This window comes from Pituophis catenifer, unplaced genomic scaffold (assembly GCF_029215685.1).
Source record: "Pituophis catenifer annectens isolate HBS135680 unplaced genomic scaffold, rPitCat1.0.hap2 SCAF_12, whole genome shotgun sequence".
Classification (NCBI taxonomy): Eukaryota; Metazoa; Chordata; class Lepidosauria; order Squamata; family Colubridae; genus Pituophis; species Pituophis catenifer.
The window spans coordinates 13,228,201-13,251,849 of NW_027256892.1; the positions used below are offsets into that span (position 1 = coordinate 13,228,201).

A 23,649-nucleotide genomic window follows, 5' to 3' on the forward strand; every position below is an offset into this window, starting at 1 on the left:
CAGTAGCTGTTAATGATTTCCCAGAGTGATGTTTGTATTTCTTTTCTAGAAGGAAGCCATGTCATTGACTCTGTGTTTTCAGTATGTTGGCATACATGTATACATACATGCCTGTATTTAAAGCCCAGCTAGATCAGCCTGGAGCCCTTCTGAAATCAATTGGTATATGAAGACTTGACACATTGATTTTCAGATCCATGGAAATGGGTGATAATTAAATACAGGATAAGGGTTGTTGGTTTTTTACTGCATTTTATACAGATTTAGCTGGCCATCTTATAACAAACTCTGGTCGACTCTCAATCAAAAATTAAAACATAAAAACATATATAAACACATATAAACAAAAACTTGGTGCCAATCAAAATTCTAATGTGCAATTATCTAGTCTCCTGGTGCTTGGGAAAGTCAGATCTTCAAAGCCTCATGGAAGGTTAAAAGGGTGGAGGCTGGCTGAATGTTCCATAGGGCAGAGGCTGTCATGGAAGAGGCCACAGGAAAGGTAGGTTTCCTAGCCCCCATTCAATGGCAATATTTAGCAGAAGGAACTAGGAATGTTTGCCCACCCTTTCTGGCCCTGTAGGACAGGTAGATGTTCTTTTGGGAAAGGCAGTCTCACAGATAACCTAGTCATATAGGACTTTAAACACACAAATGCAAATAAAATGTCAACATTCCAATTACAAACCCAATTAAAGCAAGCACAATCTCTTAATGCAAAACTTCATTGAGGACATCATTTTGGCACAGATGAAAGCAAAACCAGTTCCGGCTGTTTCCCACACAACCTCATATAATCAAAGTAAAAATGCTCCCTTCTACTATTAGATCAGGTCAAATTGTCCAATTGAGTCTCATCATATTGTTATGAGAAAGTCTTTTGGCTCTGGCAAACACCTGCTGAAGTATCCTTGGTTCTCATGGCTGTCTTCTTGATGTCTGGAGCTTACATTTCATCACCCCCTTCCCTCCCCCCTAGTTTGTTGGCAAGCTGAGAAGCAATAATGGTTGTAACAGCAAAACCGCACTTTGAAACTTGACAGGTGGATCCTCCCTAAAACATAGGAGATACCTGGAAAACAACCATTGGATATTATTATCATTTACTTTGAACTCCTCCCTGGAGGGACCCTGGCTTCTGAGGGTACTTTGCATTGGATCTGCCTATTAAGTGGTTTGCCTTAATATTATGGGCTTTGCTCCACCTTGCCTCTGAAATTGGGTAGCCTTTCCATTGCACCAAGTATTTCGGCTTTCCTTTATAGTGTCTAGAATCTAAGATTTGTTTAACCTCATAGTGTCTTTCACCCCCCACTATAATTGAGCCTGGGAAATCTTTTCCAACTGGCCTTAAGTTAGAGTCCTGGGCTGATTTCAGCAAATTGCAATGGAATACTGGGCACACTTTTCCCAATATCTTGGGCAATTTTAATTCTACAGTGACTGGGTTGATCACCTTCACTATGGGGAAGGGTCCTATGTACTTAGGACCCAGTTTCCTGCTAGGTAGCCTCAGCTTTAAGTATTTCGTGGACAGGTACATTTTGTCTCCTATGTGGAACTCCCCATGGAGAGTCCAGTTTTTATTGGCTTGCTTTTTCTGACTCTCCATTGCTTTACCTAGAGGGTTTTTTTTACATTTTCCCATGCATTTTGGATAGAATTTACCCACTCCGTTAGGGATACTGATGAGGGAGGTTCTTTTGGGTACTCTAGCATAGGTATGAATTTCACCCCTGTAGTTATTTTAAAAGGGGTGAGTCCAGTGCTACTATGCACTGCATTGTTGTATGCAACTTCAGCAAATGGCAGGAGTTCTGCCCAATCTGATTGCTGATAGTTGACATAGCAACATAGGTATTGCTCCACCATTGCATTAGCTCATTCTGAGGCTCCATTCGTGCTCAGATGGAATGCAGTACTGAGCCCCTGGGAGAACCCTATTAGCGTTATGAATTCCCACCATAATTTGGCCATAAATTGGACCCCTCTATCTGAGATGATGCATTTTGGCACTCCATGGAGTCGATTGAAGTACCAATTGAAGTACTGGGCCCACCATACCTGCTTTGGGGAAAGCTTGTGAGGGCTGGGTGCTTTTGTGCGCTCAAGTCCTCCTCTCTTGTCCTCTGCTGGTTTGGCTCATTCCACTTCCTTTTTGGGGGGTCGTGCCCCTTCCCCATCATTGCTACACATCTCTCTCCCTCGCCCGAATGCACAATGGGTTTCCACTTGGTAAATCAGGCTAAGCCCAATATCATGGCTTCTGCCATCTTTGGGGCAACCACGAACCAAATGGTCTCTTTGTGGGTTCCTAACTTTAGGTGCACTGGTTCTGTTAGGTAGGAGGTGGGCAAGCCTCCAACAATGAAGCCATCAGCCCAGTTTCATGGGTTGGCATAACTTTCTCACTCGCAGTCCTCAACGTCCACGCTATCTTCAGGCTGACTAAACATCGGGTGCACCCTGAGTCTATTAGGGCTTTTATGACCCTGTTCGCCCCCGAGTGGGGTACTATGATCTCCACTTGGACCAACAGAGGAGTGTTGGTCTCACTCGGTTTTAATTTTGTCAACATTCCAACTGACAAACCCAACCAAAGCAAGCATGGCTGAGATGATCCAATCTCTTAATGCAAAACTTTATTGAATACATCATTTCAGTACAGATGAAGGCAAAACCAGATCCGGTTGTTTCCCACGCAACCTCACATAATCAAAGTATAGATTCTCCCTCCCCCTATTAAACCAGGTCACATTGTCCAATTGAGTCTCATCATATTGTTATGAGAAAGTCTTTTGGCTCTGGCAAACACCTGCTGAAGTATCCTTGGTTCTCATGGCTGTCTTCTTGATGCCTGGAGCTTACATTTCATCACCCCCTTCCCTCCCCCCTAGTTTGTTGGCAAGCTGAGAAGCAATAATGGTTGTAACAGCAAAACCGCACTTTGAAACTTGACAGGTGGATCCTCCCTAAAACATAGGAGATACCTGGAAAACAACAATTGGATATTATTATCATTTACTTTGAACTCCTCCCTGGAGGGACCCTGGCTTCTGAGGGTACTTTGCATTGGATCTGCCTATTAAGTGGTTTGCCTTAATATTATGGGCTTTGCTCCACCTTGCCTCTGAAATTGGGTAGCCTTTCCATTGCACCAAGTATTTCAGCTTTCCTTTATAGTGTCTAGAATCTAAGATTTGTTTAACCTCATAGTGTCTTTCACCCCCCACTATAATTGAGCCTGGGAAACCTTTTCCAACTGGCCTTAAGTTAGAGTCCTGGGCTGATTTCAGCAAATTGCAATGGAATACTGGGCACACTTTTCCCAATATCTTGGGCAATTTTAATTCTACAGTGACTGGGTTGATCACCTTCACTATGGGGAAGGGTCCTATGTACTTAGGACCCAGTTTCCTGCTAGGTAGCCTCAGCTTTAAGTATTTCGTGGACAGGTACATTTTGTCTCCTATGTGGAACTCCCCATGGAGAGTCCAGTTTTTATTGGCTTGCTTTTTCTGACTCTCCATTGCTTTACCTAGAGGGTTTTTTTTACATTTTCCCATGCATTTTGGATAGAATTTACCCACTCCGTTAGGGATACTGATGAGGGAGGTTCTTTTGGGTACTCTAGCATAGGTATGAATTTCACCCCTGTAGTTATTTTAAAAGGGGTGAGTCCAGTGCTACTATGCACTGCATTGTTGTATGCAACTTCAGCAAATGGCAGGAGTTCTGCCCAATCTGATTGCTGATAGTTGACATAGCAACATAGGTATTGCTCCACCATTGCATTAGCTCATTCTGAGGCTCCATTCGTGCTCAGATGGAATGCAGTACTGAGCCCCTGGGAGAACCCTATTAGCGTTATGAATTCCCACCATAATTTGGCCATAAATTGGACCCCTCTATCTGAGATGATGCATTTTGGCACTCCATGGAGTCGATTGAAGTGCCAATTGAAGTACTGGGCCCACCATACCTGCTTTGGGGAAAGCTTGTGAGGGCTGGGTGCTTTTGTGCGCTCAAGTCCTCCTCTCTTGTCCTCTGCTGGTTTGGCTCATTCCACTTCCTTTTTGGGGGGTCGTGCCCCTTCCCCATCATTGCTACACATCTCTCTCCCTCGCCCGAATGCACAATGGGTTTCCACTTGGTAAATCAGGCTAAGCCCAATATCATGGCTTCTGCCATCTTTGGGGCAACCACGAACCAAATGGTCTCTTTGTGGGTTCCTAACTTTAGGTGCACTGGTTCTGTTAGGTAGGAGGTGGGCAAGCCTCCAACAATGAAGCCATCAGCCCAGTTTCATGGGTTGGCATAACTTTCTCACTCGCAGTCCTCAACGTCCACGCTATCTTCAGGCTGACTAAACATCGGGTGCACCCTGAGTCTATTAGGGCTTTTATGACCCTGTTCGCCCCCGAGTGGGGTACTATGATCTCCACTTGGACCAACAGAGGAGTGTTGGTCTCACTCGGTTTTAATTTTGTCAACATTCCAACTGACAAACCCAACCAAAGCAAGCATGGCTGAGATGATCCAATCTCTTAATGCAAAACTTTATTGAGTACATCATTTCAGTACAGATGAAGGCAAAACCAGATCCGGTTGTTTCCCACGCAACCTCACATAATCAAAGTATAGATTCTCCCTCCCCCTATTAAACCAGGTCACATTGTCCAATTGAGTCTCATCATATTGTTATGAGAAAGTCTTTTGGCTCTGGCAAACACCTGCCAAAGTGTCCTTGGTTCTCATGACTGTCTTCTTGATGTCTGGAGCTTACATTCCATCACCCCCTTCCCTCCCCCCAGTTCATTGGCAAGCTGAGAAGTGATAATGGTTGCAACAACAAAAACACACTTCAAAACTTGACATACAATACAAAAAGATGCAGTGACCACCTTCCTTATCATCCAGCACTGGAAAACCGCAGGACAAAAACCAACATTATTTGCACTTGAGTTTTGAATATAGAGGCCAGATAAAGAAGGAACAAGAGGAACAAGAGGAAAAATGCTAGTTATGAGAAGCAATTCTGAGCAGCAGTGAGTGCAAAGTATGAGAAGGCACACTGGGTTAGCCTTCCATATCACAAGAAGCTTTGTGCTGTAGCGTGATTCAGCCTGGCCATAATTGTTTGCTCTCACTTACCTACAAGATAAAGAACAGTTTTACTTGGTCTCAGTTGAGTTTCAGTTCTCCTAAGAAAGTCATCGTGTGTTATTTTTCCTGAGCAATGGACCCCCACACGGACTTTTGGAAATGTCGACTTTCCTGCTTCTTGCTCTTCGTTTGGTCTTTTAGTAAGTTCTTTAGATTTACAATTAGATTTTATTGTAAGTCCGCTTTAAATGTACCATAAATTTATTATCATAAAATGTTTTATTTTATGTGCAATTCAATATGAAAAAAATACGCTTGTTTCTTGCTCAGAATGACATATACATGATACTAAAGGAAAAAGGGATGAGAAGGGAAGTTATCAGTGGAGTGGGATCTTTTCTGCTCATCAGTGGGATCAGAGCTGGGCTACAAAAATCCAGTTGATCACAAGATGACAGTGAAGAAACACAGAAAACCTGAACCCAAATCATGCAGTGGTTTTGCATTCCAGATCTCATAGCCCTAGACTTGCACTTGAAGCAATTTTCCCCTTGTGAGGTTGACTGTAAATCTTCAGATACTACTCGATGACCTAGGCCTGATAGCAGAAGCTGAGAGGGGTTTTCCTCAATTTTGCAGGCAAACATAGCCTGACATTTATGTTTTTCACCTGGTAATAAAACCCTTATTACTGCTTTATAAAGTGCATAAAACATTGTGATGAAATAGCAAAGCACCAATCATTCTATTTTGATTGATATTTATAGCAGTTGCGGACAAGTACTTGGTACAGGTAGTCCTCACTTAACGGCCACAAATGAGCCTGGAATTTCCATCATAGCCAATTGTGGTCACTAAGTGGATCACCACATGACCTGATTTGATTTTATTACCATTTTCATGTGGTTGTTTAGCAAAATCCTGGATCTGAGTCAGAAAAAAGAATAACAGTGTTGAATCAAATTGGATGTCCCTGAATCGATTTGATGATTTGAATTATTTGGGGGGTAGATGCAAATCCTGATTGGTTGGGTGGTTGGTTTTCTCCAAACTGATTTAAAAATCAAATGAAAGCAAAATGTTGAACTGGGTCAATTTGATTTCCCAAATGGATGGAATCAACTCTCAACAACAGTTGTTGTTAGAATGACTCAGAATCAGAACTGTGTGATTAAATGCAGTGGAAATGTTAAGAAAGGAAATTACATACTAATACGGGGGGATAAGATCAAACCATTAGGAAACTGCACGGGTAGTTTCTTGAAACTGTCAAAGAAAGAAAGAAAGAAAGAAAGAAAGAAAGAAAGAAAGAAAGAAAGAAAGAAAGAAAGAAAGAAAGAAAGAAAGGGAGGGAGGGAAGGAGAGGGGAAGGAAGGGAGGGAGGGAGGGAGGGAGAGAGAGGGAGAGAAAGAGAGAGAGAGAGAGAGAGAGAGAGAGAGAGAGAGAGAGAAAGAAAGAAAGAAAGAAAGAAAGAAAGAAAGAAAGAAAGAAAGAAAGAAAGAAAGAAAGACCCAAACTTGACAAGCATATATGTAGTCTAACTAAGAGAAGGACTAGGGGTGACATGATAGCAGTCTTGAACAGCTGTCACAGAGAAAAGGGGATCAATTTATTCTTCAAAGCTCCTGAGGACAGGCAGAAATTAATGAATTGAAGCTTGTTAAAGAGAGATCCAACCTAGAATTAAGGAGAAATTTCCTATCAATGAGAACAATTAATCAGTGGAACAGCTTGCCTCCAAGAAGTTATGGGTGATCCATCACTTGAGATTTTTAAGAAAAGACTGGACAGCCATCTGTCTACAATGGTGTAGGTCTGTAGGATCTCCTGCTTGAGCTGACAACCCTCCCCCAAGAACCCTTCCAACTCTATTATTGTATGTTCTAAACATTTCTTTTCTATTCCCCTCACAGCCTGTGGGGTGTGTGTGGAGGTGACTGTGCCACACGATCCTGTGATGCAGCAGAAAGGTTCAAGTGTGGAAATTCCTTGTCACTATAAAACATCTGTCAGCAAAAACTTTGTTTTGGAATGGAGGTTTGCCGGTGGTTCAAAGGCCCCTGATGCCGGAACACAGGTGAAAGAGAGCAAAGGGCATCTTGCTTGGAAATCAGAGGGTAAAGAAAATATGTCGGGAAGGTTAGGAAGAATAAGGGAAGACAATCCACAACATTTAACTTAAATTTTGGCTCTAAAATTAGCATCAGCATAAAACGAACCAGACTCCATGTGGCCTCCAAATAATTGGAGATGGGAGAGAGGTCCAAAAGATCCAAAACAGAGAAGCAGAAATAGCCATAGCAATAGCACTTAGACTTATATACTGCTTCACAGTGCTTTACAGCCCTCTCTAAGCAGTTTACAGAATCAGCGTATTGGCCCCAACAATTTGGGTCCTCATTTTACTGACCTCAGAAGAATGGAAGGCTGAGTCCATCTTTTTTTAAAAACATTTTTTATTTTAAACACATTAAAATAAACACAAAACATACAACACTTATGTACATATCATTTTTCTGTTGTTATCAGCTCATTTAAGGTGATCCTTTCTTATTATTACATATATTCTAACTTTTTCACCTTGAGCCAATCAGGATTGAACTCCTGGCAGTGGGCAGAGTTTATTTGCAATACTGCATTCTAACCACTGTGCCACTAAATCTTAATCATCCTGTCCTCACTCCCAATCAATTAATTGGTTAAAATGTTCTAGATTTCTTGAAGATCATGAGTTCCTCTCACCCTAAAAAATTAGGGTGAGAACATGCTAAAGAAGGGATGGGCTACTTACCCCTTCAGACACTTCATCATCAGCTCCATTCCTTTCTTTGCAGATTTCAAAGCACCTCCAGATTGGGCTGCCAAAATTAGATGGCAAAATAATTAAATTCCAGCAGTGAGATTTGGGAATTTTAACGAAGGAAGGGAAGGGAGTGGAAACACTCTTGTTCCCACCCTTAACCCTTCCCCAGCCTTTTGGAACATGGAACAAAATTAGGCCATGGAAATTCAAGAGGAAAAAACTGCCGATGGGGGCAGTTTTTCCCATTTTTATCTTATAGATGCCTCCTGCCAAAAATAAATAAATAAATAAATAAATAAATAAATAAATAAATAAATAAATAAATAAATAAATAAATAAATCTATCTAAAATTCACCCAGGCCAGTCCACCCTGAATCTCATGGGAATTTTTCAGCTTGGGAAATATGAATAACTAGGATGGCTTCAGAGTGATGGAAAAATATGGAATAAAACCACTACCTTTCCAGTTCTATCCAGAGCTACAATTATGAAATCTGTTCTGATACATCATAATTTTTTTAAAAAATACTCAGAACATTTTTCAGATAAGTACAATCATTCATCCTCTTCTGCAGCGGAAGAAATTGTATGAAAAGAGAACAATGGATGTTGGCATAGTATAGATATTTTAAGGAACACGGAGAGTATTTCAAATTACAGGTAGTCCTTGTCCTACAACCACAATCGAGCCCCAAATTTCTGTTATTAAGTGAGACATTTGTTAAGTGAATTTTGTCCCATTTTACGACCTTTTCTTGCCATAGTTGTTAAATGAATCACTGAGGTTGATAAGTTAGTAACCCGGTTGTTAAGTGAATCTGGCTTCCCCATTGACTTTGCTTCTCAGAAGGTCACAAAAAGATGATCCCATGATCTTGGGAGACTGCAACCGTCATAAATGACTGAGTCTTTCAACAGGTAGTCCTTGATACAAAGTAACCTTCCCATCTCATGACAGATTCTGTATTTTGCAAATAATATGCTCTACAAACCAAGTGGGCAGGCTGACCGTCTAAGCCTCCTTCATGAATCTCCCACGCTGGGAGATGCTTCCATCCGGCTGAACAACATTCGTGCATCGGATGCTGGCACTTACATCTGCGAAGTGAATAACCCGCCAGATTTTGATGGCACTGGTACTGGGCTTGTGAAACTCGTCGTTTTAAGTAAGTCCCATTTTACTTTTTAAATATTGAGTTGGTTGGCATACACACAATTGTAGCTTTTTTTATTCATTGCATAAAATGGACCGAGATTAGGGCTCATCGGCTTGAATTTCAAGCAGGTAAAATTGCCTTGATCATTAACCAAAACGTTTTATCCTGACTCTCATAAATAAATGCATCTGTCAAAGTTGTTTGACAAATGCATTTAATTGTGGGAGATAGACATCCTCACCTGCCTGGCTGAGGGTGATGGGAATTAGAGTCCAACAGGCCTAGAAAGTTCTGGAACAGACAATTCTCTATGGTTTTGTTGGTTGGGGCTATGGCTATGGTCTTCTAATAGATGTGGAAGTCAGCTTATTATGGAACGTTGAATATCCATAGCAACTGAGAAGGAGAAGGATGTCATCCATGTCACAGACAAGGCCACCAGGCCAGGCCAGGCTGAACGAGCCTGCTGATCAAACATTGATGGTAGTCACTAGTTCTATTTTTAAGTAGTTTAAAGATTCTACATATGCAATAAGAAATAGATTCAAAGAAAAAAAATAGTAAATGCAAAACCAAAAAAGAAAGAAAAGAGGGAAAAAGAGACAAAGAAAAAGGAAAGAAAAAAAGAAAAATAACAGAAGGCAATGTATGTATGTAATGTATGTATGTATGTATGCAGGCATGCATGCATGCATGTATGTATGTATAAATCCCTCTGTCTCTGAGACTGCATCATATTTCCCTTATTTCTACAATCTATTATTTAAAATCATTAAAACCATAAATCACAAAATTGTTTTCTTTTTAATGTGAAAAGTCTATGTGGAGTTTTTAGTCATTAATGAATGCCAATAATAACCTTTTTCTAAATAAAGAAGGCAGCTTGGCCATCTCAGCAAGTTCTGTCAATTTCACCCACCATTTCTCCCTGATGGGTAGTGTCACATCTTTGTATCTTCCTATATATAATAATCCTGTCATGGCAATCGTATATTGAAATAATCTTCCATGAATCTTTTCTAATTCTGTATCCATCAGTGCTAAAAGGAAAAATTCTGGCTTCAATTGAATAGTAACCTTTAAAGTTTTCTGTATCAATATATGTATTTGTACTGTATTCAAAACATTTAATGTTTTTACATGTCTACCAAGATACTAACTAGTTCTAGGGCAGGGGTGTCAAACTTGATTTCATTGAGGGCCACATCAGGGTTGCGTTTTTGACCTCAGAGGACCGTGGGGGTGGAGGCATGGCCAGACATGGCCAGCTTGACTTCACTCAAGGCTCCATTTTCAGCCACGACGGCCTCCTGTAAACTTCTGCCAGCAAAAACGAAGCTCAAGAGGGCCGTCCACAGCCTCCCCGAGCTCTGTTTTTGCTGGCAGAGGGCTGCAGGAGGCCATCATGGCCAAAAACATAGCCTGGGAGGGCCACACGCAGTCCTTCTAAGCTCCATTTTCACTGGCAGAGTCACCGGGGGCCGGTCCTTTGCTCTTTCCAGGGTGTGCCTGTGGGCCAAATCTAAGCACCCCGTGGGCCGAGTGTGGCCCGCAGGCCTTGAATTTGACACCCCTGTTCTAGAGGGTGCCAGAATTAAAGAGATGTCTGTGTCAAGCTCCTCAATCTTGGAGGGAAAAGATCTACACCACCCACATATTTTGACTTCCTTGAGTTCCTGGTATTGAATTCATCCTTTCTCATCAGTGCCACCATCCACACCGGTCTGTAAAGGGTCCACCTCTTCACCTATTGGATCAGATGTCACCTTCTCCTGCAATTCTTCTGAAGGTGTGCCTACCCCGATTTATTCTTGGACTCTGCTGGATTCTAAACAGCCACTTCCTACTTCCCACATGGTGCAAAGTAGGTGAAGGGCAGTTTTCCTTGGTTAAAGGTCATGCCGAAGCAGAGAGTAGGGTGGCTGGGTGGCTGGATGATTGTAAACCAAGTACACTGGTATAATTGCAAACAGGAGACAGATGGACTACCTGTCAACTTGTTTTGTGTTTAACGTTGACCTGCTCTATGAGTATAAATACTCTTCTGAGTAGATATCAATTACTATGTAGCTCCACACATCTGGAGAGCACATGGCTGGGGATAACTATTTTAAGGAAATGGGTTTGAAGGTTCCAGATGTTTGATCAAAACAAATTGAAGATGTGGAGGTAGACGCGTTCAATTATGGGAGAACTTTATGAAATAACGTTCCTCATAATAACTCTATTAACATAGTGATACTGTTATTAAGGGGGAAATTATTCCACAAGAGAAAGGTCAATTAAGGAATAATAATTCTTTCAGAATGTTGTAGTCTCTGGCTGTGTAGTTCCAACATAAGGCTGGAGAAAGCTGTTCTTCAAGTGTGTATTTTCAAATTGGTCTTCTCAAGATATTGAAGGACATTCTCAACAAAGGCTGGATTGGAATAACAATTTCCCCCCCCTTATTTTTATCATGTCTTCTGACTGCAGGTGGGTATTTGTGGATGTGCTCTGTTATTCTTTTGCCCATCTTCCTACCTAATTTCTGTTATAGTCCTTATGCTGTGTTTTTTTTCTTCTAGGGCTACTAGGTCTTTTGTTAAGTACATCTTAGGTAAACATCTTAAATAAACCAAAAGACCAAGTAGCCCCAATGAAAACCTATAACACATGGACAGACTCAACCATAGTTACAACTTGGAAACCTGGCTTTCCTAAACTAAGCCAAATCCAAGAACACTAGAGAATTCCTTGAAGTTTGGCACTCCATCTACCCCTGGCAGGGCAAGCTACTGAACAGGCAGCAAACCCCACACTCACTAGCACTGATGATGTTATCTAGTCAGGTAATGAAACATCTGTAAGCAAACAACCAAGCTCAAGAACACCAAGGACTCCATAGTTCAACCCTGAGCTACAGGTATTCAACTGGGAGTTACTTTCTTATTCTATTTTGGTTTCCTTTCCCCAGACCAACAAAAGGGAACTCTCGTATTGACCAACCTCACACTTCAGTTGTCTGGTACATACCGCTGCACTGCCACCAATGAGTTTGGACATCATAGTTGCCAAATCTCCCTCCATGTGACAGGTGAGGACTGATCAGTACACCAAGAAACTCTTTTTGTTAATCTTTCTGAGGATCTGATAACGGTAAGGAACTTTTCACGCAAGACTCTTAACCAGTTCGTTTAGAAATTTGACAGCAGGTATTTGCATATCTTATTAAGTCTGAATAATTTTAACCTTGGCTTTGTTTTCGTGGCTTACTAGATGTGTTATGTGAATGATTCATTGTATATTACAAATGGGTTAATTTAGGAACTAGGTTAGGAAAATTGTGTGAATAGAAGAAGCAAGTAAACAACTAACTTCAGATTGTCATGAAAGATTTGGAATTTTTTCCCCCTAGATTTTGGACAGTGATGACATTCTGTCTGTTCGGTTTATAAGCTTATAAGGATCTAGATCCGAATGCATTTCACTGAGAGGGTCTTGGGCCTGATAGATTGCCACTTCTCATTCATTAAAAGAAGTCCTGGTCCTTGGATCCTATCCATTAAACCTTGAGTAGATTATTCAGTCGGCATAGAAATTCCCACTGTCCCAGCCAAATCTCTACGTGTTTATAGTGCCATCTAGTGACACTTTGCATGCTTTTTTTGAACTTTCTGGGCAGACAGGCACAGTGCCAACTACATGTTGAGCAACCATTACTGTTTTGATTTTCTAAGAATCTTCTAGAGACATTCGGGTGGGTCCAGAGGCATTCTTATGAATGCTAAAAACTGGGAATTGGCTTTGCTTCATCCTAGGTCCCATTATTTTGGGTTTTTTTTTCAGGGAAAAGAATCTTGAAAGCAGTGGTGAAATCCAATTTTTTTTACTAGTGATTCTGTGGGCGTGGCTTGGTGGGTGTAGTGTGGCTTGGTGGGCGTGGCAGGGGAAGGATACTGCAAAATCCCCATTCCCACCCCACTCTGGGGCCATCCAGAGGTGGTATTTGCCAGTTTTCCGAACTGCTCAAAATTTCCGCTACCAGTTCTCCAGAACCTGTCAGAACCTGCTGGATTTCACCCCTGCTTTAAAGTCAAATGAAGCCATGTGGGAAAGGGATCACAGTGGGCTTTTGCAGCAGCATCCATGGTTTTTGGAGTACTCCAGGGCACTAAAAGAGCCTTGGTGGCGCAGCAGACTAAAGCACTGTTAAGTAGCACCAGCTGCTTGCAATTACTGCAAGTAATTACTGCAAGTTCAAATCTCACCAGGTTCAAGGTTGACTCACCTTCCATCCTTCCGAGATAGGTAAAATGAGGACCCGGTTTGTGGGGGCAATAAGCTGACTTTGTATAAAAAAAGAACACCGCTTGGGGGGGGGGCAAAAGCCCTAATAAGCAGGTATATACATAAGTATGAAGGCTATTGCTTAACACATTGTAAGCCGCTCTGAGTCTCTGGAAAAGGGCGGCATATAAATCGAACCAATAAATAAATAAATAAATAAATAAATAAATAAGTAAGTAAGTTTCCATCCATTGTTTCTTGTCCTGCCCTCTGGTGCTTTGGAGAATACCCCCTTTTCTTTGTGGCTGATCTGTCTCCGTACCCACACACACACACACACAGCCAGTCGAGGGTTAAGGAAACACTTTGGAACGCACCCAGGTCTTATCTCCGACTTGGCAGCGATAGACACACCGTCTGCCAAGGGTCTTTATTTTCACAAACAGACAGATAAGATACGAACGTTCAAGAAAGTCCAAACAGAAATAATATTCCTCCCAGCAGTTCCGGACGAGGCTTTAGTGACTCCAAGGTTTTGCTTTGTTCGTCACAAGGATCCTTTGACCACTACCCTCTATTATATAGTCTCTGGGGTGTGGTCCAGTGACTCAGTTCTAATCCCTAGCACGCCTCCCAAGCTGCTGCAAACGTTTATCACGCCTTCGAAGGCGTGCGTCCAGGAATGATGTTTCATTATCACTTTGACTCGAATCAGCTGTTTCCTCTCCCTCAGCCGGCACTTGAAACAATGCCAGAGGGGAGGGGCCTGGAGAGGGAGGCCTGGCTGACTCCTCTTCCTCATGCTCGGAGCTTTCTTCCTCCGATGGGACAGGCTCAGAGGGCGGGGCCACAACAGTGGCAGCCTCTCAAATACTGGAATACTGTTATCATGTCCCCCCAGTCCTTCTTTTCTCTGGACTAGCCAAACCCAAATTCTGCAACTGTTTTTATTTATTTATTTATTTATTTATTTATTTATTTATTTATTTATTTATTAAATTTCTATACCGCCCTTCTCCAAATAGGACTTAGGGCGGTGCAAAGCCAAGGTAAAAACAGAGCATACAAAATTTAAAAACAGTATTAAAATAATTAAATATTTTGGCCATAAATTAAAACAACCCAATTTAAAATCAATTTAAAATTTAACTCAAGCCAGCCCAGCTAGTTGAAATAAATAGGTTTTCAGGGCCCGACGAAAAATCCGGAGGTCTGTTATTGTACGTAACTCTGGGGGGAGGTTGTTCCAGAGGGTGGGCGCCGCCACAGAGAAGGCTCTCCCCCTGGGGGTCGCCAGCCGACATTGTCTGGCGGACGGCACCCTGAGGAGGCCCACTCTGTGCGAGCGTACTGGCCGGTGGGAGGTTATTGGTGGCAGAAGGCGGTCTCGTAAGTACCCTGGCCCTAAGCCATGGGGCGCTTTAAAGGTGGTCACCAACACCTTGAAGCGCACCCGGAAGACCACCGGGAGCCAGTGCAGCTCGCACAGGAGAGGTGTCACATGGGAGCGCCTCGTCGGCCCCATAATCCCCCGCATGGCCGTGTTCTGGACCAGCTGGAGCCTCCGGGTGCACCCCAGGGGGAGCCCCATGTAGAGAGCGTTGCAGTAGTCCAGGCGGGAAGTGACTAGTGCCTGAGTGACTGTGCATAGAGAGTCCCGATCTAGATACGCAACTGGCGTATCAGGCGAACCTGATAAAAAGCCCCCCTGGCCACGGCCGTCAAATGATCTTCTAAAGACAGCCGTGCGTCCAGGAGGACGCCCAAGTTATGAGCCCTCTCCGTGGGGGCGAGTGATTCGCCCCCAATAGCCAGCAATGGCGTCAGCTGGCTATATCGGGACGCTGGAAGCCACAGCCACTCGGTCTTGGAGGGGTTGAGTCAGAGCCTGTTTCTCCCCATCCAGGCCCGCACGGCCTCCAGGCACTGGGACATCACTTCAAGGGCATCGTTGGGGTGGCCTGGGGTGGAGATGTACAGCTGGGTGTCATCAGCATACTGATGGAACTCCACCCCGAAGCCACGGATGATCTCACCCAGCGGCTTTACATAAATGTTGAACAGAAGGGGCGAGAGGACCGACCCTTGTGGCACCCCACAAGCAAGGTGCCTCGGGGTCGACTGCTGCCCCCCCGTCAACACAGATTGCGACCGGTCAGAGAGGTAGGAGGAGAACCACCGCAGAACGGTGCCCCCCACCCCCAACCCCGCCAACCGGTGCAATGGTATCAAAAGCCACTGAGAGGTCTAACAGGACCAGGATAGAGGAGCAACCCCTATCCCGAGCCCTCCAGAGATCATCCACCAACGCGACCAATGCCGTTTCCGTGCTGTGCCCAGGCCGGAAGCCGGACTGGAGCGGGTCTAGATAGATAGCTTCATCCAGGTACCGGGGAAGCTGTTGTGCTACCACACTCTCGACAACCTTCGCAACGAAGCGAAGGTTGGAGACTGGACGATAGTTAGCCAAAACAGCCGGATCCAGAGAGGGCTTCTTGAGGAGGGGCCTCACAACCGCTTCTTTCAAAGCAGCCGGCAGGACCCCCTCACTCAAAGAAGCGTTAACAATCTTCTGGAGCCAGCCTCGTGTCACCTCCCGGGAAGCCAGTACCAACCAGGAGGGACACGGGTCCAATAAACATGTGGTTGCGTTCAGCCGTCCCAGGACCCTGTCCATGTCCTTGGGAGCCACAGAATCAAACTCCCCCCAGATAACACTCTCAAGACCTGCCTCAGTCATCCCGTCTGGACATACCCAGTCAGAGGCCAGCCCTTCCCGAATCTGAGCGATTTTGTCATACAGATACTGCACAAAGTCCTCAGCTAGGCCCTGCAAGGGGTCATCCCGCGCTTCCAGATGGAGGAGGGAGCGGGTCACCCTAAACAGGGCGGCCGGGCGATTATCAGACGACATGATAAGAGCGGCAAAATAGCTAGATTTCGCCGCTTTTATCGCCACTAGGTAGGTCTTAATATGAGACCTCACCAGTGTTCGGTCAGATTCAGAGCGGCTGGTCCTCCAACTACTCTCCAGGCGTCTTTTCCGGCGCTTCATTTCCCTGAGCTCCTCGGAGAACCAAGGAGCTAGGTGAGTTCGGTGCTGGGTCAGAGGCCGCAAAGGCACGACACGGTCCAAGGCCCCGGCAGCCGCACTATCCCAGGCGGCCACCAGGTCCTCAGCCGAGTCATGAGCCAGAGTCTCAGGAAATGGCCCAAGCTCCATCTGGAACCTATCAGGTCTTGCCTCCTCTCCATTTCCCATCCATTCCCTAAACAAGATTATTGCCCATTTGTTCCCTTCCTTGCCCCTCCTCCCCCTTTTTCCCATCAGGGGGTCAAACTGTTTTCCAAAGCACATGAAGGCCAGGTGTAATGGATGGAAACTGATTCAACATGGAAATAAGGAGAAATTTTCTGACAGTGAGAGCAACCAACCCATAGAACAGAAGTTGTCTTCAGAAGTTGTGGAAGCTTCATTACTGGAAGCTTTCAAGAAGAGACTTGACTGCCATCAGTCAGAAATGATATAGGGTCTCCTACTTGGGTGGGAGGTTGGACTAGATGACCTACAAGGTCCCTTCCAACTCTGTTAATCTGTTAATATAGATCTTTGCCTTTGATGGTTTGCAGTTTCCATCACTTTCCCTTTCAAATGTCTTGTATGAAAGAGCTGCTTTGTTCCCAATGGATTGGATACCTCTCTGCTCCATCTCTCTCTCACTCTTGAGGTTGGGCATCACAGTTCAGGTAGTCCTTGACTTAAACAGTTCATTTAGTGACTTTTCAAAGTTACAATGGCACTGAAAAAAGTGACTTATAATTATTTTTCACTTGCCCGTTGCAGCATCCCCATGGTCATGTGATCAAAGCTTGGCAACGGACTCATATTTATGATGGTGTCCTGAGGTCTCGTGATCACCTTTTGGGACCTTCTGACAAACAAAGTCAATGGGGAAACCAGGTTCACTTAGCAACTATGTTCTGACTTATCAATTGCAGTGATTCAATGAGGAGGAGGAAGAGGAGAGGGAGGGGGAGGAGGAAGAGGAAGATGAGGAGGAGGAGGAGGAAGAAGAGGAGGAGAAGAAGGGGGACGGGGATGGGGAGGCGAAGGAGAAGAAGGAGAAGGAGAAGGAGAAGGAGAAGGAGAAGGAGAAGGAGAAGGAGAAGGAGAAGGAGAAGGAGAAGGAGAACTATTATTGATTTGGATTTTTTTAAGTGCCAAAAAATATTCCGGAATTAAATCATTGTCCCTTCAAGTTCCGTTCCTTGATCACCATTAAGCAATTTGTGGACTATTTCAATCTTCCAATTCTGCTTGAACGACTCATATCCCCTTTTTCTTCTAACTCGCCTCCCACTCAGGTCAGTTCCTTTCATTAATTAGCTCTCGTTTCCATGGACAGCTCCCCCCCCCACAAAGCCTTGCTTCTTCGCTGAACAGCAACTGGAAGGAGAAATTAGAAGCAGGGCTAAGTGCCAGGGAGGTGGAAGACTCCAGCTTGCAGAAGGGAGGGAGATGTGAAGGCAAAAGCAAATCATAGGAAAACCAAGGATTCATTTCAGGCAGAGGTCTCTGTTACAGTTTGTTTTTCACAGGTGTGTTTTAGGACTTGGAAGAATCTCAAGGGATAAAACTCTCAGATGATATGAGAGAATAAAGTTAAATTAGAGTATATAATTATAGCTTTTCTTCTTGGGGAGCGAAAAGAAGCATTTCACCTTGGCTCCTGACAACACGATTTCAAGTTTGTAGAGTAATGACAACTCTGGTGGGAGGTAGCTTAAATTGGGAACTAGCATAGAGAAAGAATGAAGACACATATCTGCACATGTTCACACACACACACACACACACACACATAAAATGCAAGCCTGCCTTCTGTTATTATCTCAAGGTTTAGAATATATTCTCACATCCCCTTAATCTAAAGTGACCAGATTTTAACATTGGTAAAGAGGGACATTGTGGGCGTGGCTTATTTTGTGGGCGTGGATATCTGGTCATGTGACTGGGTGGGGGTGGCTAGCTGGTCATGTGACTGGGTGGGCGTGGCTAGCTGGTCATGTGACCGGGTGGCCATGGCTATGTGTATAGGGTAAGGTGAACAGATTTTAACATTGGTAAGAAGGACACCATTGTGGGCGTGACTTATTGTGTGGGCGTGGCTTGGAGGCCATGTGACTGGGTGGGCGTGGCTAGCTGGTCATGTGACCGGGTGGCCATGGCTATGTGTATAGGGACTACTCAGAGGGCTGAAAAGTCATTTCTGACAGGTCCTCACACTTTTGACTGGTCCTCACACTTATGACCATCCTCACATTTATTCCCGTGCAGTATTCTTAACAACCATGTCACTCATTTCACAACTGCTTCTCTTCACCATGGTGACAAGATAGGGCAAAAATGTAAAATGTGAGGACAGTCATAAGTTCGAGGACTGGTCAAAAGTGTGAGGACCAGTCAAAAATAACTTTTTCAGCCCTCTGAGTAGTCCATATGCACAAAAGGACTAACCAGAGGGCTGAAAAAAGTCATTTCTGACAGGTCCTCGCACTTTTGACTGGTCCTCACACTTATGACCATCCTCATATTTATGCCCGTGCAGTATTCTTAACAACCATGTCACTCATTTCACAACTGCTTCTCTTCACCATGGTGACAAGATAGGGCAAAAATGTAAAATGTGAGGACAGTCGTAAGTTCAAGGACTGGTCAAAAGTGTGAGGACCAGTCAAAAATAACTTTTTCAGCCCTCTGAGTAGTCCATATGCACAAAAGGACTAACCAGAGGGCTGAAAAAAGTCATTTCTGACAGGTCCTCGCACTTTTGACTGGTCCTCACACTTATGACCATCCTCATATTTATGCCCATGCAGCATTCTTAACAACCATGTCACTCATTTCACAACTGCTTCTCTTCACCATGATGACAAGATAGGGCAAAAATGTAAAATGTGAGGACAGTCATAAGTTCAAGGACTGGTCAAAAGTGTGAGGACCAGTCAAAAATAACTTTTTCAGCCCTCTGAGTAGTCCATATGCATTAAAGGATACAGCAATAGAGAGGGATGAAGGAATGGAAATTAGAGTAGGAGTGAGGGTAAGAGAGGGAGGAAGAGAGGAGGAGAAGGAGAAAGGAAGAGGAAGTAGGGAGGAGAAGAAGAGGGGGAGGAAGAGAAAGTAAGAAGGAAAGAAAAGAGAGTGGTGGTAGGTTTGAGGAGAAAGATTGCTGTACAATAAAAAAGATGAAAGGGAAGAAAGCCAACCCCAAGCAAATATAAAGATATTAAGATTAAGAATGAATTGTTAAACTTTAAAGAATAAAAGAGAACAAATATGAATAAATGGCAATAATTAGAAACACACATACAAACATACAATGTATTTTCTTTGAACAGAATATTTGGCTGGTTCACAAATTTAAACAGCGTTTAGTCATTTCAATTAAATTTACAATTTCTATATTTCCTTTTTGCCATATTTATTCATCTATTTTTTTTAAAAAAACAATATTACCCTTCATACTCATCTCTAATCTTAATCAAATTCAATTTTTCCCTTCTATTCTATATTATACCCCTTCCCATTGTCATCTATTTTTATATCCATCCTCACATTGGTTAATTATGTAATTATGTAATACAGTTGTTTAATACAAATTCAACATTTTAATATAAATCAATTAGTTATATAACTATCTTTTTTGTATATTAATCAATATGAACATGAATATTCCAATTATTTCCATGCAATCCAATTTCTTACAAATCAATTAATTATATTTACCAATAATAATAAACCAAATAATTTCCCCCATATATTCCTCCAAACCACAACTTAACCATTTCTGCTTTCAACACAATATACAATTATTAATAGTATCTCAATTATTACAATTCCCTAGTTAAATAGAGCTTTTTTTCTTTTGTGTTTTAAAATCTTGAACTCTCCTCTTTTGCCCAAAATTTCCCATTGTTTGCAGTTTTGTACCTACCTTTTTTGGTGAGGAAAAAGAAAAAGAAAAAGAAAGAAATCTCTCTCTGCCTCATTTTGTCACGTTGCAGGTTTAGTTTCGCTTTCGCCTTTGTTTTCAGTATAGCTAGGGGAAAAAAAATCTGCTCCAGGAACTTTTTGCAGCTTTTTGCAGCTAATTAACCTAGCGGAAGCTGTTAACAGGGGCTGTTTTTTCTATTTTTGCAGGCATGGGTCTATTCATTTTTTTTTAACACTGATCAGCTGTAGGTCGGCCCTTTGAAGCCCCGCGGCAAGAGTTTAAAGAGTTTTTTTTCCCTCTAGCCATCAGCGGGGATTCAGGAGGCAGCCGGGACTCAGGAGGCAGAATGAAAAATCGGGACTTTTTTAAAACGCCGCGGGACGCGGGACAAATTGCTCAAAAGCGGGACTGTCCCGCCAAAAGCGGGACGTCTGGTCACCTTACCTTAATCACACCAAATGGATCTTGATCTCTCCAGTCTTGATTTAAATCATATCTGGGGATATTTATAAACTTACATACAAGTAGTCCTTGATTTACAGCCATTCATTTAGCAACTGTTCAAAATTACTACAGCCCTGACAAAAGCGACTTACACTTACAACCACCATGCCATCCCCATGGTCAGGGGATCAACATCCAGGCGCTTGGCAACTGGCATGTATGGATGATGTTTGTGGTGTTCTGGGGTCATGGGATCACCATTTGCAACCTTCCCAGCAAGCTTCTGACAAGCAAGCTCAATGGGAAAGCTGGATTTACTTAACAATTGCACGGTTTACTCATCAGTTGCAGTGATTTGCTTAACAACCTTGGCAAAAAAAAAAGTTGTAAATACAGGTGCAACTCACTTAACAATTGCCTTGCTTAGCAATGGAATTTCTGGGCCCAATTGTGCTCATAAGTCAAGGACTACCTGTACCAAATTTTAGGCCTACTCAATCAACGTATCTTTTCTTTTATGTACACTGAGAGCATATGCACCAAGACAAATTCCTTGTGTGTCCAATCACACTTGGCCAATAAAGAATCCTATTCTATTCTATTCTATTCTATTCTATTCTATTCTATTCTATTCTATTCTATTCTATTCTATTCTATTCTACTCTACTCTACTCTACTCTACTCTACTCTACTCTACTCTATTCTATTCTATTCTATTCTATTCTACCAGCTTTATGAAAGCAGTGAATAGGAGCAAGAGATGACTACCAGCACAACAATAAAAATCAGTGGGACATCAGTGGCTTCCCAAGATCTCCCAGCTTCATCATGAACCTGAATGTATGGGATGTTCCAGGGGTGAAATTCAAAATTTTTCCCTACCGGTTCTGTGGACGTGGCTTGGTGGGCATGGCTTGGTGGGGGGGGGTCATGTGACTGGGTGGGCATGGCCAACTTGACATTACTCACATCGAGGGGCGCCTCACCCGGCTCCTCCCCTCCCAGCCACTCCTTGTTGCAAATGGCAGGAAAATGGGGAGGGGAATTTTTCTCTCTACCATCTTTCCCTCAGTCTGTGCTGAGCTTCAGGAATGGATGACAGGCAGGAAAATCTCCTTCCCCATTTTCCTGCCTTTTATGAAAACGGCTCCATTCTGAACCTTCAGCGTTGCAATCCTGGGATGTGCTGAAGGCTCGGAATGCCTCTGCTTCAGAGCAGAATGACTTTCACCCGTCTCTTTCTGGGCACAGCACGTCTGCCTGTTGGGCCACTTCCTGAAGCTGGCAGCTCCGCAGCCAGCCGCTTTGCTTCTTCCCTCTTTTTCCTCATGGGAGGCTTGCATGGTAGCACCAGAAGAAGATGGAGGCAGAGGCAATCCCAATGCATCTGCCCCTTCGTCCCACTGTCTCTTGGCTTGTCTGCAGCTGCACTGAACAAGCACCAGCACGGGGTATCTGGATTGTCTGCCTCCCCCATGCCGGTGACCGTACATTTATACTGTGACATCAAATGGAGATAAAATGAGCCAATGTGCACTTTATTTCAAAATAAGATTGAGATTTGCTTCTCACAACTTTAAGTGCAACCTATTTATCTACAGTGGGAGATAGGAAGTACCCTTGTATAGTGTCTGGAGGTGTTAGTGCAAGATGTACTAACTTGGCCACCACCATGTGCAAGTTTCAATAATCACACAAAACCTTTACTGGAATATTTCCACTGGTTAGCACAATTTAAGGTGTTGATAATCTCATTTTTAAAAGACCCTGAGTGGTTTAAGGCTTGCTTCTGTTTCTCCAAGGATTGACCTACCAGTTATTTAAATCATTAGGAGAAATCTTTTAGTAGATTTGTACCACTGCTAGAAACTTGATTTACTGTGAGTGGAAGGGTCTTCTCCCATTGATAGAATCAAGATCACGTGAAGTGTTAATACCACTTTGTAATGCCTTGGTAAAACCGCACTTTGAATACTGCATTCAGTTTTGGTCGCCACGATGTAAAAAAGATATTGAGACTCTAGAAAGAGTGCAGAGAAGAGCAACAAAGATGATTAGGGTTGCAGGAACTGGGTATGTCTAGTTTGATGAAAAGAAGGATCAGGGGAGACATGATAGCAGTGTTCCAATATCCCACAAAAAAGAGGGAGTCAAGCAGGGGTGAAATGCTCCCAGTTTGCACCGGATTGCCCGATCCGGTAGCGATAGAGGCGGGTGGTTCGGAGAACCAGTAGCAAAAATCCCTGCTCCCCCCCCCATTGCCCAGCTGAGCCGTGCAATCATCAGAAGCTTTTTTTAAATTTTATTTTTAAAAGCATTTTTCTACAACCTCTTTGGCTGAAAAAAATGCTTTTAAAAGTAAAAAAAAAAAAAAGCCTCTGCCGATCAGGCAAGTCAGCTGGGATCATCAGAGGCTTTTAAAAGCGTTTTTTTTACAACCTCTTCAGCCGACTCAGTCAAGTTGGCCACGCCCACTCAGTCATATTACCCCCACCACCACCAAGCCACGCCAACAGAACCGGTAGTAACAAATTTTACATTTCACCACTGGAATCAAGCTATTCTCCTGAGGGTAGAACAAGAAGCAATGGGTGGAAACTAATCAAGGAGAGAAGCAATTTAGAACTAAGGAGAAATTTCCTGACAGTTAGAACAATTCATCAGTGGAACAACTTGCCTCCAAAAGTTGTGAATGCTCCAACACTGGAAGTTTTTAAGAAGATGTTGGATAACCATTTGTCTAAAGTGGTGTCCAACCCCCTGACTAAGCAGGCGGTTGGATAGAAGACCTCCAAGGTCCGTTCCAACTCTGTTATTCTATTCTATTCTATTCTATTCTATTCTATTCTATTCTATTCTATTCTATTCTAT

The 23,649-nt window shown here is 43.2% G+C and overlaps 1 protein-coding gene across 1 annotated transcript in view; it reads left to right on the top strand.

Moving 5' to 3' along the window:
- Nucleotides 1-5,239: 5,239 nt before the first annotated feature.
- Nucleotides 5,240-23,649, top strand: part of VSIG2 (V-set and immunoglobulin domain containing 2) — a 29,711-nt gene continuing 11,301 nt past the window's right edge. The window contains exons 1-5 of the mRNA XM_070952623.1: nucleotides 5,240-5,306; nucleotides 7,020-7,183; nucleotides 8,869-9,076; nucleotides 10,773-10,931; nucleotides 12,024-12,143. Of these exons, the coding sequence (XP_070808724.1) occupies nucleotides 5,240-5,306; nucleotides 7,020-7,183; nucleotides 8,869-9,076; nucleotides 10,773-10,931; nucleotides 12,024-12,143 (718 nt within the window). The remainder of the gene's footprint in view (nucleotides 5,307-7,019; nucleotides 7,184-8,868; nucleotides 9,077-10,772; nucleotides 10,932-12,023; nucleotides 12,144-23,649) is intronic.